This window comes from Gopherus evgoodei, chromosome 2 (genome assembly GCF_007399415.2).
Source record: "Gopherus evgoodei ecotype Sinaloan lineage chromosome 2, rGopEvg1_v1.p, whole genome shotgun sequence".
Taxonomy (NCBI): Eukaryota; Metazoa; Chordata; order Testudines; family Testudinidae; genus Gopherus; species Gopherus evgoodei.
Genome location: NC_044323.1, coordinates 226,852,452 through 226,867,391, shown reverse-complemented (window position 1 = coordinate 226,867,391; position 14,940 = coordinate 226,852,452). Strand labels below are relative to the sequence as shown.

The following is a 14,940-nucleotide window of genomic DNA, read 5'->3' as shown; positions in this document are numbered from 1 at the left end:
AAGGAGTGGGGGAAGGAAAGAGCATTCAGTAGAGGCCCAACTTCCTCCTTCTCTAGGTACAGCTGCCCTTGTCCGTAGAGACACTGAGGTGGGCACGCGAGCCCTAGAAAAGGTCAAAATAGTGTAGAAATGCAGTATGCCCGCTGGACCAGCCTTGCCTCAGAATCATAACCCTTGTGGCTTTGGCTCTGTTTTAAGGGGGGGAGGGGGGAGGAGTTGCAAAAAGTTCCTTTGCCGCAACTGAAATAAAACTAGTCTTTGTAAAATCATCACAAATAAGTTTACCAGCCAAGGTCAACCTACAACAATCATTCAAGAATCATGACAGAACAATAGAGCTACTGCATAGAGTAAACAGGTAGGCACTAGGGTTGTATTTCTCTATCTCAATAGATAAGCTATTCTCGAGACTTCAAATAAATCACTGGGAGCAGCTAGCGGAAAGAATGATGTAGGATAGATCTCCCCTCATGTTTTTCTTAGCAGACTGCCACAGGGAAATACTTAGATGCTGAAGAATGCCTGTTTGCATAGAAGAGACTGATCTAAAAAAGAACTGACACACTGCTATAATCTGAGCACGCAAACTGTCTCTCAGTAATTAGATTGTCTTATTGGTTTAGTGCTATTTTAGGCTTATTTTTGCTTTTGAGAGTTAGACCTCCTCATTAGAAAAATACAGTTTGTGTTGTGCCGTGTCAGACATCTATTTATCATGCTATAGGAGTATATTGTATTCACAGCACTATTTTTTACATGAAAGATATAATCTTTTAAATTTAAATGCTCTCTTGCCATCTTGAACTGCAGTGGACAATCAGCATTAGGATTCTCTCTCCAGGGTTTCCAGATGCTAATTCTTAACATTTTTCTTCCTTCAGAAACATTTTCTGGGGTGGGGCAAGAAAAAAAGGAAGTGTTGTATGGCCCAGTTTCAGGACTGGAAAATAATTATTGCTTTAGAATTATTGTTTTAGTATTTGTAAGAGTGTTGACAATTTTAAATTACAGGTTTTTGTCACAGCAAGAATCTTACATTTAAAAATGATTTCTAATGTGCACATGTTTATTTATATAGTAATTAGTCCTGACAGATTGGTTTGCAACTGGTATAAAACTCTTTATCAAGATGTGAATTAAGGCTATATTACTGCAATTTATAATAGCAGCAGAGGCAAGAAAACTAGATGAAAAAGTGCTGTTTAATAGCATTAGGTTTGTAACTTAAGAAACTATCACAGGTGTACTTAAAACAGACTGTTATTCAATACTATATGAACAGCTATTCTTGAGGATCGTTTGCATACTAGTTTGCCAGAACAATCTGTTAAAAACAAGTATGAAATTTAGGAGGGGAAGGTTGGTGGGGGGGATGGAAAACCCACATTGGCATAAAAAAATATGATGGAAGAAAGGCTACATGAAGATTTTGGTTACCAGAATCACAGAAGTTAAAAATGCACAAGACATACTCATTAATCTTGTGCATCTCCCAGCCACTGCATGATTGTTCATTAACAGTACATGGCAGAGAGCTTTGTTCAGTCTTTTTCAAATGAAGTTCATGATGGGGATTCCATTGCATTCCTTGGAGGACTTTCCTATTGCAATTACGACTCAGGAAATTCATCAATTCAGCTGATATTTCTCATAGTTGAACTTCATCATATTACTTATATCCTCTAGCCTTGGATTAATATACAGTTCTTCTGGCTCCTTGGTTCTTACAACTTGCAGTATCATATATCACTCAGGGCTCATTTATTTTATTTATTTGGATTTAACATAAGAAACCTGTATGTGAACATTAGGCACCCTGACTACAATTAAATTCACATCCTCATCAGAATAGCACCATGACTCATAACATAACATACCAACCAGGAAAGCCCCAATTCAGCAAAGCATGTAAGTATGTGGTTAAATCCATCCCTACTTCACAAATAACTTACATACTTGCTTGCTTAAGGTTAAGCAAGTGCATGAAATACTTTGCAGAGCTGGGGCCTAAATGCAACAGCCAAACATTCTCCTAACCTACTCTATGCAAACCCCAAATCCAAATCCCTCCATGGCTTTTGCAGCACGAAGGTCTGCAAAATCAGACCAGATCTAGTCAGAAAAATTTGAAATTTCTTCAGAAAACGAAAGATGGGAGGAATCACAAACAGTTCATGATTTCTCCCTCATTTTCCAACCAGCTCTAAAATTTAGTTACAGTATTTAAATTAAACTTTCCTCATAAATCAGCTTCTCTTGCTCCTTAATAACTTCTACTGTCCTTCATTTAATTTCCTCCAAATTTATCAATGCCCTTCTGATATTGGATTGTCCAGTATTCTAGCTGTGGTTTCACCACTATCACTGGCCCTATTTCAGCAAAGCACATAAGTAAGTGCTTAAAGTACTTGTTTATTTTTTATTGTATTAACATCCATCTTCAAGAATCCAGTGGTATTATGTATCCTACATAGCCATGACCACATGAACTAAAACTAAGCTCCAAAGAAACCTCCTGTTCTGAGAGGCCAAATCCTTAACATGTAGATTTGCAAATTCTTAACAAAAAGCCCCAAATGTAAAGGCTTTTATTGACCACCAAGACCTAAATTCAACATCTTCTACTCCCCGCAACAATCCACACGATGCTGTCTGTAAGAAAGCTGTATTCCATGAGCCATGATTTTTTACACTGCTATAATCTCAGAGGAATAATTCTGGGAGGTTCTATGGCCTATGTTATGCAGGAGGTCACACTAGATGATCACAATGGTCTCTTCTGGCCCTGGAGTCTATGAAGTGTTAGGCCTGGTCTACAGTAGAAAACTAGCTTGTTTAACTACATCCATAGATGCTAGAACTAGTGGTGCTGGTCAGACAGCACACCACTGATTGAAATGGTTTCCATTATATACAGGATTTACAGTTTGGTTCAATGGCTCTCAGCAGCCCCCACTATACAACTTGTTCCAGCACTCCTGACTGATGTAGGAGTGTGAAAAATCAGTCAGGAGTGTGAAAAATCCAAATCCTGGAGTGGTGCTGCTAAGCCAACCTAAGCCCCCAAGTAGACAGCACTAGGTTGACAGAAGCATTCTTCCATTGACCTAGCTACCATGTCTCAAAGAGGTGGATTGCCTACACTGACAGGAGAACATCTCCCATCGGCATAGGTAGTATCTACACTGGAATGCTACATCAGCGCAGCTGTACCATTTCAAGCATAGACAAGCCCTTAGTGATATACTCAACTAAAACAGGGGAAACACAGAATCCTGAATTCAGATCTAGGGGCCTCGTCGTGCTGACCTTTACTCATGCAATTAGTCTGGTCAAAGTCCAAGAATGTAGTGCTAACTATTGTATCATGAGCAAGTACTCCCATTGTAATCACTTTGTCCAGTAGCACTACACTTTGATAAAGCACAAATACTTGCAGAACCAATGTCATTTATGCTTTATATTTCAATCAGCATCTGCAGGAAATTTAACATTTATTATCTCAGAAATCCTAATTTCAGATCATTAAGCAGCCAGCTCTCCTCATTCTTAGCCATGGCCATTCTAGGCAAATCCTGCTTTATTAACACTAATATTCCCATTGAAGTCAATGGGATCACTTGCATGTTCTTGTGGTTTTTATTATCTGTATTACCATAGCATCTCATGGACCATGACCCCATTGTCCAACGCACTGTACAAGCACAGAATAAGGGACTGTCCCTCTCCCAAAGAGCTTACAATCTAAGTAAGAGGGTTAAACTCTTCTTGAGCCTTTACCTGATTATTAGAATCCCAATGCAGAGAATGATATATTCTAATTATTTGAAAACAAAGCTGTGGCCCCCTACTAGAGAAGGGAAAAAGCTATGCTGGTTAGGAGGTGAGGGTGATCCCTCATGAGGCCCTGAGTGATCCATGATTTCTGAGGCTCAAATCCCTGTCCATTCCATGCCAGGAAAGCTGGGGACAACATAGCAAACCTCATCTCCTCAAAAGAACAATAGGAGGTAAAGTCTATGAGAACCTCATTTCTTTCATCCTATATGTTTCTCCATGGCAGCCAAAAATCAGGCCAAAAGGAGTTACACCAGGGATGAATTTGGCCCACAGTTAACACTGAACTATAAAAGACAAACTTTTAAGAAATACACTTGCTCTCTAAAACACAACCCTTGAAACATTTCTGGGATTCATTTTGTTACAAAACGTTCTGAATCTTGAGATGCCAAGCACACTCTCAACCACCCCAACCCACAATACACACCTTGAAATGCTTGAAATACCACAGTTCTTTTTCAGTCATTTGTGATTCTGTATTTTCTCATATTTGTAATTTTTAGACTGATAGAACAGCTGCAAATGGGTACTTCTGAAATGTCGCATAAAATTATTCATATCACTTAACTTCATCAAGTAAGATATTTATAACTGATGATCACATTTGCTCCGGTGCTAGTGCTGACTAATATTGTCTCCACCCATAAGACTTTTACAGCTCCTCATTCCAGTTTGCTTACGGTGGCAGAGTCTTATCTATGAAATAAAACCCATGAATATCCGGACAAAAACTGGAAAAAGATTAGCTCCCTCCCTACTGAGATAAATCACTTCCCGATGTTTTCACTTGAAGACTTTAACATTTTTCATATGGCTTTTACTGTGACTAGATCTGTAAAGGAATGTTAGTTGCAAACATTATTAATTACTGTGTGATATGAACTTGAAACTGTGGCTCAGATTTTAGAAGCTCTTGATAGTATCATTCTTTAACCTTTACATACAAGCATTTATTTAGAAACAAAGATATTTTGAACAGTGGTTTATAAGTGAAAAGGGGACTTGATGTAAGTTAGCCTACAGGTAAGTGATCTGAAGGAGTACACGGTACAGATATATACTTTTGCAGTTGTTAATACCAAGATGACAGTGCTGTGAAGGATGATGGCTGATATCAATCAGCTCTAAATATAGATTTACAATTCTGCATTGATACCAAACCTTGTGGTATAAACCTCAGCACAAAAGCTATTTTAATTGTTTACATGTATAGTACAGTAGCACCCAGAGACCCCAAATAGGATCAAGGTCTCTATTGTGATGAGCGCTGTACAAGAACATATGAAGATGGGGGGCCACCTCTGAAGAGCTTACAAGAAGACAAGTGAGAAATGAAGAATGTTGGTAGAGGGAGAAAATATATAATTTTATATACATTGATACATTTTCAATTTTTTTATTATAAATAAAGTAAATGCCAGCCATGCCCATCTGCCCTCCAACCTAAATTGGCTGCCCCTCAATCGTTAATTGGTTAGTTGTTACAGCTGGATCTTCAGATCTGAAGGAGCAGAAGGGTAGTGGCCTTTTGGATCAGTTCAGGGGAGATCATTCAGTGAAAAGGTGGTAGCATGGAAGAAAAGTGAAGAGATATTTGTGTGAGAAGCTGACAAATGGGTAGAGGAGGCCTGCATAATTGACACAGCGTGAGAAGGGACACGAGTGGATTGAGAGTGGCAGAGTCATGAAGAGCTTGAATGTAAGGACAGGGTGAGCCAGTGGACAGCTTCAAAAAGGACTGAGGGAGGAGATATGATCAGAATCATGGGCAAGGAACATGATCTTAGCAGCTATTCTTTGTAGAGACTGGAGGAGGGTAAAGTTGGTGCAATAAAGCTGCAGGGGAGAAGGCAATAGCAGTCAAGAAGGGAGAGGATAAGAGTTTGGCTGTTTGGATAGAAAGAAAAAGGGTGGATGTTAGCAATGTGGTGGTGGACATGTTATCCTTCTACCAAACTATTCATGGGGTATGGCTCTTTGCAGTCCTTCTAGCCGATACAGTTGTGTGTCTAGTCGTTCAGAAAGCAAAGTATGTGCACAGCTGTTGTATTCAAGCGTCTGATGAAAACTGCATTTTGTACCGCATAAATTATGCATTTATTAGATCTGAAGGAAACTATTTTTTTTCAGTTTGGACTTACAAACATATGGACTTTTATTTCATACGCAAAAATTTAGCATCATGTAGTAAACCCTGGCCCCGCTTCCACCAGCTGCAGAAAGCCCCTGGTAGCAGAACTGGTGTGGGTCTACTACATAAAGAATGTGGGAGAGAGGACCGAGAGAGGATGGACATGCAGCGGTGTTTACATCTGCCCGGGACAGAGCTCTGCTGTATGGTAGCTCCCTGCATATCAGTGCTCAGAGGAAAGACTGCAGTGGGAGGGCTGTGGCAGCACTCTTGAAGAGCACGCTGAAGAGCTTCTCCCTGGCCTCAGGTCTGGGAAAGGGATGGATTTTTCTCCTCCAGTCCCCGGTGGAGCTACCCATTATCAATCTGACTCCTCAGGCAGAGCACTAGGTTAAGGATTTACACACAAGTATTCAGAGTGTCCCAAGAGCAGCCGTATACAAGAAGGGCTAACAAGCCTGTTTGAAGATTAATGAATTCAGTGTCCCACAATTCCAACAGGTTCATCAATAATCCATAATCATATGGCAACATTTCAGGAGGGGTATACTGTTTATGTTATTAAGCACATGAAATAAGTTGAGAACATTAGTTATTTGGCTTAAAACAGAAAGGATTTAGTCTGAGCAAGGAAGCCAAATGTAGAACTTTTGGTAAGGGGTGTATGTTGATTATTTGTTTAGGTCTAAAAATATAGGTCTAGAAGTGTTTCAAACAGTTACTCAGTTCAAGGTCATCAGACTTGCTTGCGATCACAAAAGCCAAGTCTGGAACCAAGTTTATTAGCCAAGTATTTTTTCCCCTACACTAGTTGTTATTTTTGGTTCCAATATTAAACAGTATGCAGACACCTATCCTGGCAATCTGACCTCAGTTTTTCATTGAAATAATCAGTCTCATCCTCTAGGACTTGCTGCCTAACCAGCTGACACAACAGGACTAATGCACTTTCAAATCCTTCTTCTGTTAGCTTTGGAAAGATTGAGCGGAAAGCAAAAACTATGCATCACCCACACTGCTATATGTAACACTGCTTTCAAAAAAGGTGATGAGTGACTTATCTGAATGTGGTTAAGACATCTGGCTTAGCGAGCATCCTCCCTTGTAATCAGAGGTCAGAGTTTTATGGCAGAATGAAAAGAAATAGAGGACAGCATTGTAGTGTTACAATATACAATACAAATGTACGGTTTTTGCTAAAGTTTCCCTATTAATAGACAAGACTAATTTTAGCAAGACTGTCTGCCAACAACTATCAGGAAAGATGAATTGTGTTACTCATACACTGAAGAGACAAAATGTAATGTATGCAATGTAAAATAGCTTTAACTTTCTGAGTTTTGCACACGCAAGGAGGGCAAAATTAAAAGCCTTTTTAAAAACAAGGTATGTCTCTCAGCTACCAGTCCCTCTTTTTAGAGGAAGCCTAGTATGGTCCCCCACATGATCACTTTTGGCTCTCTCTTCTCTCAGCCCCTCCTTATTGAAAAATGTGCAGGAGATGGGCACCAGTGCTCCAGGCAGCACTGTAAGGGGGCATGGATTGGGGGGGTGGTAGAGGGCAAGGGAGTTTGGGGAGGTGGTCAGGGGCAGGGGTGTGGATGGGGTTGGGGCTGTCAGAGGGTGGGGAACAGGGGGTTGAATGGGGACAGGAGTCGGGGGGGCAGTCAGGAAGGTGAGTGGGGGTTGGATGGGGTGGCAGGGGGCAGTCAGGGGCCAGAGTTCCAGGGGCAGTCAGGGGATGGGGGTGTGTGGATGGGGTAAAGGTCCCAGGGGGTCATCAGGGAACAGTGGAGGTTGGATGGGGCAGGAGTCCTGGGGGGGGAGCGCGTCAGCAGGTGAAAAGCAGGGGGATTCAGATAGGGGGCGGGGCTGGGCTATGCCTGGCTGTTTGGGGAGGCACAGCCTCCCCTAACCGGCCCTCCATACAATTTCGGAAACCCGATGTGGCCCTCAGGCCAAAAAGTTTGCCTACCCCTGATCTAGACAATTCCTGACAGGTGTTTGTCTAATCTGCTCTTAAAAATCTACAACGATGGAGATTCCACAACCTCCCTAGGCAATTTATTCCTGTGCTTAATCACCCTAACAGTTATGAAGTTTTTCCTAATGTCCAACCTAAACCTTCTTTGCTGCAATTTAAGCCCATTGCTTCTTCTCCTATCCTCAGAGGTTAAGAAGAACAATTCTTCTCCCTCTTTCTTGTAACAACCTTTTATATACTTGAAAACTATTATCGTGTCCCCTCTCAGTCTTTTCTTCTCCAGACTAACCAAACCCAATTTGTTCAATCTTCCCTTAAAGGTCATGTTTTTGAGATCTTTAATCATTTTTGCTGCTTTTCTCTTGGTGGTAGTGGTTTAGTCACACATCGTGAAGGATGTGTAGAGCTGTGTGTTAGTTGCAGATTACTAGTCCTTGAAGTGCCTGACCAGTCCACCTTCTGACCAGTTCACAACTTCCATTGTCATATCCTAATAAATATGTTTCCTTATGTGTTGTCCATTAAAAACCCAACCCAGAAAAGTGGAAAGCACATGCTTAACTTTAAGCATGTGCAGCAGGCCTATTAAAATAAAAAATGAAACTAAGATTAAGCACTTGCTTAAGTGATTTTCTGGATCAAAGCCTAATGTTCAGGCAGGTCCTGTGAAGTGCTAAGTATCTTCTATTTCCATTGATTTTAATAGAAATTAAATTTTGAGAGGAAGCAACTCTCAGAACTGGGCTCTAATAGTTTGAATTTTTGTTTGTTTTTAAATGCTATCTCCCCAGAAAACTTCATCAGAGTGTTATCGTTCTGTCCATGGAGACTGTAAAATCTTCTCTTTATTTATGTTTGTGTCTAACAGGATTTTCATGATTTCCTCTTATAAAAAGAACAACATGAATAAAAATGGTCAGCAAGTATTTAAGAAAAAAAACAAACTACAAACCAGATTTCTCCTTCAAAGAGCTTCCTGTTGCCAGAACACAAATACATAAACTTTTTCCAAAATTCAGAAAGAAAAATTATGCATAAAAATATAACTCAGCATGTTTCAGAACAAATTATGGAGAAAATGATAGATTTCTGAAGCATATCACAAATTGGCTACTCAGGTTTAAGTGGGCAAAAAAGCTGGTGATCCTTTGGTTACTAGAAAAATACATGAAGAAGTATTATGAAAGTTTAATACCTGAAACCATACAAGCATCGCAAAATGTATTTATCTGGAAGTCTACAGTGCAGCTTAGCGGATGTGAAAATAATTCCTTTGAAAATAATTACACTTTAAGACAATCAGAATGAGAAAGTGTTTCATATCAAATGTCTAACAAAACATTTTTTGGTTTTTTTTTTAAAAAGCAGTTAGTTCTTATCTCAATCTTTTCTTTCAGAGGAAAATACTGAGGCCTTCAAAGAAAAATAGGTGACCAATTTGAGCTTTGAATTATATTGGCTGAATAAAGCCCTCAGCACACTCCTGAAGGAGTGCATGGGTTTGAGGTCATAATAAATTGCAGAGTAAAGTGAAAAGTTATTGTGCACATAGTAAATTGGCCCTTCTACTGAATTTTGCAAAATGCACTGCATGAAACTCCGAAACCTAGATCACTGGGTAACAATAGTGCATTCACTCACTGGAGAGATTGTAACAAAAGATGCACAACAGATACTCATTTAGATTTGGGACCAAACCATCTTCACGTTAAGAAGAACACCACTTTAGAAGAGAGGTGTCAAAGGAACAAAAAGACAAATCAAAGCCAAGCTATTTTTAAGATGTGTGGGCCTGCATATTCAAACAGCTAGAAAAAGTACAACGTTTTGTACAAATGTAAAACTCCACTGCAAAAATCTGTATTACAAATTTGCCGTTTTCAGCAGCAGATGAGGAGGCAGAAGGAAAACAATTTTACAACGTTGTTGCATTATCTTTGGTTGCACCAGTCAATGTTTCCCATTACATTTCATATTACTGCTATAACATTATTTATGAAGCACAGGAGGTATTCTGTGCATCTGACGAAGTGGGTATTCACCCACGAAAGCTCATGCTCCAAAATGTCTGTTAGTCTATAAGGTGCCACAGGATTCTTTGCTGCTTTTAGCAGGTATTCATGACACTGTACTAGCATATCAAAAGATAAAGCCCTACCCTGAAGAGTTCACAATCTAAGGAAGGCAAATCACCAGTAATGACAACATGCAACACTGCAGAGTAGGGTGGGACGAGAGAGCAGGGAAATAGAAGTCAAGGGACTGGGAAAGAAGTGCTGCTTTCAGGGGAGTGTTCAGTTTAAAGACTGAAATTGATTTAATGGGTGTAATACAGAGCAGGTCCTGAGAATGTTTTACAATAATCACACTGCGTACCCCTGGACCAGCTCTACCTCTGCTGCAGACAATGAGCCTAAGGCCATCAGCAGTCCTGACCCATTCATTACAAGATGCTGAACTGTTTCTACCATAATGAAAGACTGCAAGAGAATAGCTTGAAATCTCTTGAAAACAGAGCCCAGTCCTACAGTTGGAGATCAGTCTAGAGTCGGGAAAAATGTATAAGGACAGCTAGGACTGGGTCCCTAACTACTATTCTAACATTCAACCTCAGTCGCAGTGCTGGCAATTTACGTCTCTGAATATTGCACAATTATCATCAAACAAGTCGTGCCTGGGTGATCTTTGTAATACTTCGGAATGCTAAAGGCAATTAGAAGCAATGAAGTATTGAGCATGTTTCCACATTCAGTTTACAGTTTCTAAGGACACTATTTATTTTTTCGTGGCTTGCTAATACAAGCGATACCAAGGCAGTAATACACATACAAACATTCAACGCATATTGCCATGGTGCAAATGATAAATGAGTTTAACAAGAACTTCAACTAGACTGAGATGTGAAAGATAAAAATGTAACTGGACAAGCAATCTAGTTTACTTTTTGAAACTCCTTTGCAAAGAAAATACAAATTGTACGGAACAAAGGAGGGCAATTAAAGCAGTGAATTATGTGCCCTGTTACCATTAATTAAGTTAGCACTTTTTCAGCACGGTACATGGGGATTTAGCTATATCACTATTGTTAATATTAATCATCATCACTAGGCATAATGAACCTTAGTATTATTTAGTATACAACAGTCGTCTTCTTGACGGTGTCAGTAAGAGACTCCAGCCCTAACCAGCTAAGCACTTAAACATGTACATTTAAGGATGAGAGTGAAATAAATGGGACCACTCACACACAAAGTTTTGTGCGCTTTACTGGATTGAGGCTTTATTGCACTAGTTCAGCGGTTCCCAAACTGTAGGTTGGGACCCCAAAGTGGGTCAGGACCCCGTTTTAATGGGGTCACCAGGGCTGGCATTAGACTTGCTGGTGCCTGGGGCCAAAGCCCATGCCCCACTGCCCAGAGCCAAAGCCCTCAGATTACAGGCTTCCTGCCTTGGGCTGAGTCCTCCTGGGACAGCCGGGCTCAAGCAGGCTCCGGCTTCAATCCCCACTCCTGGGGTCATGTAGTAATTTTTGTTGTTAGAAGGGGGTCATGGTGCAATGAAGTTTGAGAATCCCTGCACTAGTTAATTCCTGGTACAGTGTAATCAGCAATGTGAAAGTTTATCCAAGATCTACCAATGAGCCATGATCCTAAACTATAACTGCCTCTGCCATTCCAATACAGAGCAAAGAGCATCATTCCAAATTTTATGCTGTGGACAAGTGTCTACTAGAGATCATTAATTTTAATAATTGGAGATATACCTATCTCCTGGAACTGGAAGGGACCTTGATCGGTCATTGAGTCCCGCTCCCTGCCTTCAGTAGCAGGACCAAGTACTGATTTTTGCCCCAGATCCTTAAGTGGCCCCCTCAAAGACTGCACTCACAACCCTGGGTTTATCAGGCCAATGCGCAAACCACTGAGCTATCCCTACCTCCATGTCATTTGTGGTGTAGGTCAGATTTGAGCCTAGGTGTCCCAAAGTGAAAAGTTAATCTCCCTGACACCTGCATTTCCTTCATAACAACATAAATTGAGGAGCAGATTCCTAGAAGAAGTGTGCTCCTAATGTAGTACATTGATTAGATTTCCTCTTCAGCCAATTTAAATTATATTTTGGAAAAATATCTAAATCCATCCAATGTGTTCTAAATGGATTTACATTGCCAAATATAATTTCAGCATGGCTCAAATGCTACAATTCATAAGTTATTTATCTATTTTCACTCATTTTTCTGCAGTATATTTGCACAATGGCACAGTGTTACCCAAATATGTTTGGGCCATATGCTCACCTCCACCCCTCGGCAAGAGGAAGACCAAAACAGTGGCATTTCCATGAAAAATAGATCAGGCAAACTTGGAGAGGGAAAAAGAGGTACAGTTTGCTCTAACTCACCACGTAGCAAGCTAATCTCTGGGTTTGTCTACATGAGAAAACTGTATTTAGTTAACTAGCTGGGTTTAGACATTGCTTTAGTTAAATAGGTGCAACTGCCTAGGTGGACACTACTATTTGAGTTTAAGAGCCCCATATATTGATTTACCATAAAATCAGTTCCCTACTGACTTAAGATAAATTAATTCACGGCATTCTTAAATAAAATAAGAGTGTCTACACAAAAAAGTCGCATCTATCTAACTACAGCAGTTTCTAAACCAATTTAATTAAACTGAGAGGCATTGTTGTCCAATGAACATAGTACCTGGATGGGAGCTTAGGAAACCTCAGTTCCATTTGCATCTCCGCTGTGTGACCTTACCCATGTCCCTATACCTCTATTTCCTTTCTCACACTTCATTCTCCTTGTCTGTTCAGACTTTAAACTCTTGTGGATAAGGACTGTATCTTACTATGCCTGTTCAGTGCCTAGCACAATGGGACTCTAATCTCATTTGGGATTTGTAGGCACTTCTGAAATATAAGTAAATAATAAGCCAGGGTAGTGAATGTGGTATGCTTTTCTTATGTAGACAGCACTGTGGGCCATGCTGTGTGTGAGGACAGGAGCTGTGACCAGCCAGAGACGAGGAGAGCCAGGGAAACATGCTACTTTATGCACGACCCCTTCTGAAACCAGAACATGCAATGTTGATCAAAGCTACAAAAATTGCAGCTGCATGCTATATGAGCCCCTTGGAAGGGTCACAGCAATACAAGCAGTGGTGGCTAGCAGCTGGCAACATATGACTCTGCAAATCTCCCAGCGCTGGTAGTCTGATTTTTCTTCTGCTAATCTCACCAAAACTCAGGCTCTGTGCATTCTGCTGGAGCTGAACAGGTCTCCCACAGGGGACGATGCTATGGAACTGAGCACTCTTTGGAGATGAGCATTTTGAGGTAAACCCTCTCCATCAATGCCTTTCTATTCAGAAAAGAGAGGAGACACTTAGAGTTTGGTTTTCTCTCGCGATGCAAGAAGTACTCTGATGAATTACCTAGCCACTACTATATAGATTAACTCTATAGATTATGGATTTAACACTGTCAATTGCAAAACTATTCCTAATAACTTACTTTAATGGACTGGAAAAATCCATTAAACTAAATGTATAGCAATACCTCTGCCTCTGCTAGGGACTCTGGCAATGCCAAAAGAGGTCCTTCCCCTGCTCAGCACTGTATATTGACCTGCAATGTAGTGCCTGCATCATACTCTCAGCAGCAAGCCTAGGGAGGATAGCAGGAGCTGACATGAATACAGAGGACAGAGTGGCTCAGTGCTGGGCTCATGGAAATCTCCAGCACTGTTGACATGACACATAATTTCCATCAACTGAGTAGAACAAGGGGGAATACCCACAAAACAGACAATGTGTGTCACTGTCTGATTTTACAGTCTGGATATAATCCCATAGGGCTTGAATTGCTAGCACAACTCTATTGACTGCAGCTGAGTTCTGCCAACATGAATTTGGCCACAAATATGGGAAATAGTTTTAATTTTCATAAGTTCAAAATATTTCACCGGGATTCAAAAGAAAAATGAAGGACCAGATGGGCAGGTTTGACAACTATACAAGGAAGTCCAGAACATTTGTGAAACCTTTTCTTCCTTACCAAAATATTTTGCTCTATTTCTCTGTAGCTCTATAGAACATGCTATTCCCAGGTGTACAAAGTTACTTCAAAAATGACATTACTAATCTGACCTCTGAAAGCTATACAATTATAAATATAAGGTCATAATTACAAGCATCAAAATTTCCACATGTAGGTGCCTAAAGTTAACTACCTAAATAAAAATTATTTTACTTGCAGAGGCACTGAGCACTCGTGACTCCCACTGAAGTCAAAAGAAGCTGTAGATACTCAGTCTCTGTGAAAATGAGGCCAGCTAGGAAGGTAAGTTTATCCACATACGTTTGAAAATGTTGGCCTAAATGCTCCTAAAACTGATGTGGCAAAATGCCAAATAGTACAAAACTAAAAAGACAAGCAAACATATATATCTGTCACAAATTCTGCCACAGACAAATCAGCAATACTACATGCCCCAATCTAATCTCAGGACAATTTGCTCCCCAAGTATAAAAATTCTATATAGAATCATTCACAAAGAAAATTTTTAAAAGATTTTACCTCACTGTTGCAGGATGCAGTTGAATTTTAACCTTTTATTGCTGTCAAGGTCTTTGCAATGCTATAGAAAACAGCAGCAAAGAAAAATCAAAATATTATAGATGCTAGTTCATTAAACTGCTGCTCTAAATTCACATGTACGCCACCTATTATGCATCCTACACATACACTCTTGTTGAAAGGGAACATTGATGTTTGTTTTGTATTATTGGCTGAATTACCTATAGCAACAGCAAACACTTTATACAACTCTTAAGCAACAAACTGAAAACAGAGGAACTGTTTGTTATTTTCTGATCATAATTGCAGTCATTAATCTCACTGTGATATATGAATGAATTAATCATATAAAGGACTGACATTGTATAGCATTTATCTCCTCTCATTTAATCTCTTCCCA

At 40.0% G+C, this 14,940-nt stretch overlaps 1 protein-coding gene across 7 annotated transcripts in view; it reads right to left on the bottom strand.

Annotated features, from left to right (window-relative positions):
- The window catches only part of LOC115646790 (lipoxygenase homology domain-containing protein 1), a 313,208-nt gene extending 298,521 nt beyond the window's left edge, over positions 1-14,687 (bottom strand). For 5 of the 7 annotated variants that reach the window (XM_030553095.1, XM_030553101.1, XM_030553102.1 and 2 more), the window contains exon 1: positions 4,268-4,333. In XM_030553095.1, coding sequence (XP_030408955.1) covers positions 4,268-4,306 — 39 coding nt within the window. In that variant the 5' untranslated portion in view covers positions 4,307-4,333. Of the gene's footprint in view, positions 1-4,267; positions 4,334-14,540 lie in introns of those variants that run through there. The other 2 variants (XM_030553098.1, XM_030553099.1) reach the window with 1 other exon arrangement.
- Between the last annotated feature and the right edge of the window lie 253 nt (positions 14,688-14,940).